This window comes from Apium graveolens, chromosome 1 (genome assembly GCF_009905375.1).
Source record: "Apium graveolens cultivar Ventura chromosome 1, ASM990537v1, whole genome shotgun sequence".
In the NCBI taxonomy this organism is placed as follows: domain Eukaryota; kingdom Viridiplantae; phylum Streptophyta; class Magnoliopsida; order Apiales; family Apiaceae; genus Apium; species Apium graveolens.
In genome coordinates, this window is record NC_133647.1 from 38865473 (window position 1) to 38868052 (window position 2580).

General features: G+C 35.3%; 1 protein-coding gene across 1 annotated transcript; it reads left to right on the plus strand.

The window, feature by feature from the left end:
* Positions 1–1898: 1898 nt before the first annotated feature.
* LOC141665286 (uncharacterized) lies at positions 1899–2357 on the plus strand. Its single transcript, XM_074471290.1, has one exon. The coding sequence runs from the start codon at positions 1899–1901 to the stop codon at positions 2355–2357; it is 459 nt and encodes a 152-aa protein (XP_074327391.1).
* The last annotated feature ends 223 nt before the right edge of the window (positions 2358–2580 follow it).

Below are 2580 nucleotides of genomic sequence, written 5' to 3' on the forward strand. Positions count from 1 at the left end.
ATGAAAAGGTGATCCAGTGATGAGACTTTCAAGTTGGTGACAAAGTTCTGTTATTTAATTCGAGGCTTCGACTATTTCCTAAAAAACTCAAATCTAGATGGTCTGGGCCTTTCACTGCTACTGGTGTTAATTTTCATGGTATTATTGAAATAATGTGATCTTATAGAGGAAAATTTAAGATAAGCAGTCAACGCTTGAAATTATATGTGGATGGTGCATTTGGTGGACAGTTGGAGATGGTTCGCCTCAACAACCTCGCTAATAAGCTTTAAATCGAGGCTAGAAGTCAAGCTAATGACTCTAAAAATGTGCTTCTTGGGAGGCAACCCAATATGTTGGTTATGTAATTTATTGTAGTATTCTTATTTTATTATTATTATTTTTATTTTTATTATTATTATTATATATTGTTTTTGTATATTTTTCGGAAGTTAGTATTTTTTATTACTCCTGTTAGGTGCCTTGATAAATATTGTGTGAAGTGTTTCAGGATTTAAAATAATTGCAGGTGAGATTCTCTGAAAATGCAACAATTGAACCTAATTTTGGTGCAACAATTAATATCCACAGTGTGCAAATCCTCCGTTTAGAAGTTTTTTTTGTTTTATTTGATACCCCGCATGCACGTTTCTCTACCCATTGTAGACATTGCTTCTGTATTTTCTGAGAAGTTGGTCCATCTTTACGCGCCACGGTGCGCATATTTCATCCCATGGTGCAAAAAGTCTCTGGAAATAAATTTTTGTTTTCAACCCGCGGTGCGCTTTCCTCAACCTGTGGTGCTTTTTGAATCTGTTTGTTACGTGAATAAAGATAATGCTCTGAACAAATCTGATCTCGCACGCCTCGGTAAACCGTCCCTTTCCACAGTGTGTTATTCTGTTGTTACTTAATACCAGCGCTTAATTACATGTTGTGGATGGCTTTTTGCCTGGTCCACCACTTTTACAATCTGGTCCACCATTCATCAAGTCAAGCTTCCATTTAGCCCAAATTTCCCAACCCGGATTACTTAGATCCTTATTGCCTGAACTTCATCTCAATCCATATCAATCTGGTCGGCCTTATTGCCACATCATCATCCAGTTAGCTGCCAAGTCTCCAACTCATCTTTCCATGTCCGCGTACAGTCACCATCCACGTCAGCAGTCAATACCACTTCAAATCCTTGTCAGCGCCACGTCAGATGATAGCTAGTTGTTGTAAAAAAATGTTAAGAAATGGTGAGAGGGGAGAATTTAACCCCTGACCTTGTGCCTGCAAGGTTTCTACTTGTACATGCCAACCATCTTTGCTACATCACCTTCTGTATTATTATGTGCACAAATATTCGTTATTAAATGAAGCTCAGCCCTAGAATTTAAACAAAGGAAGCCACATTTCTTAACTTTTTTTCAAGTGGTACTTCGTGCGCAAGCACCAGGGGAGTATTTCTTACTCTGTTTGTATAATTTTTTATTATTATTATTTTCTTTTTGTATTTTTTTTGGAATTGTGTTAGTTATTATTATAAAATTTTACTATCATATAGTTTTTTTTAGTATTTTTTTTCTTTTCTTTTTCATACTTGTTCATTGAGGACAATGAACCACTTAAGTGTAGGGATGTATTCTCAATAATATTATTTTTTTTAAAATCCAAAAAAATATATATATTATAAAATCCAAAAAAAAAAATTGTATACAATTGTCTTGTCTCAAGAACATGTTAGCATGGATAGGTACCCATTATGTAGATTAATTTTGCATGATTAATTTTGAGTGTCATATCCGTGAAAATCATTTGATGCTTGATAATTCCTTGTGTGTGCTTGCGAAAATTTGAAAACTTGAGATATTTATTAGTTAATTTCAGTGAGTCGAGCATGTTTTTTCCTTGTGATAATTTGAGCCTAATTTATGATTGATTCATTCTTTGTCAATCGATTTCATTTGTTATGTGATGTTCATCATTTGCATGTTGCTCTAGATCTTGTTTTAAACCATATTGCGGCAAGTGGAAAAGTTGAGGTTTCAAATCGTCAAATCAAAAGCTTCCTAGAGAATATGGTTGCCAAGTCTCGAAAGGATTGGTATTTGAAGCTAGATGATGCATTGTGTGTTTACAGGACAGCTTATAAGACCCCTATTGGTACTACTCCGTATCGACTTGTTTATGGCAAGGCATGCCATTTTTCAGTTGAGCTTGAACATCGTGCTTTTTGGGCTATCAAAGAGCTCAACATGGATTTGAAGGTTGCGAGAGAAGCAAGACTTCTTCAGATTAATGAGTTAGATGAGTTTCTTTTTTATGCTTATGACAATTCTCGGCTGTACAAGGAACGAACGAAAAAAATGAATGACAAGGTGATCCAGTGATGAGACTTTCAAGTTGGTGACAAAGTTCTGTTATTTAATTCGAGGCTTCGACTATTTCTTGAAAAACTCAAATCTAGATGGTTCGGGCCATTCACTGCTATTGGTGTTATTTTTTGTGGTGTTATTGAAATAATGCGATCTTATGGAGGAAAATTTAAGATAAGCAGTCAACGCTTGAAATTATTTGTGGATGGTGCATTTGGTGGACATTTGGAGACGGTTC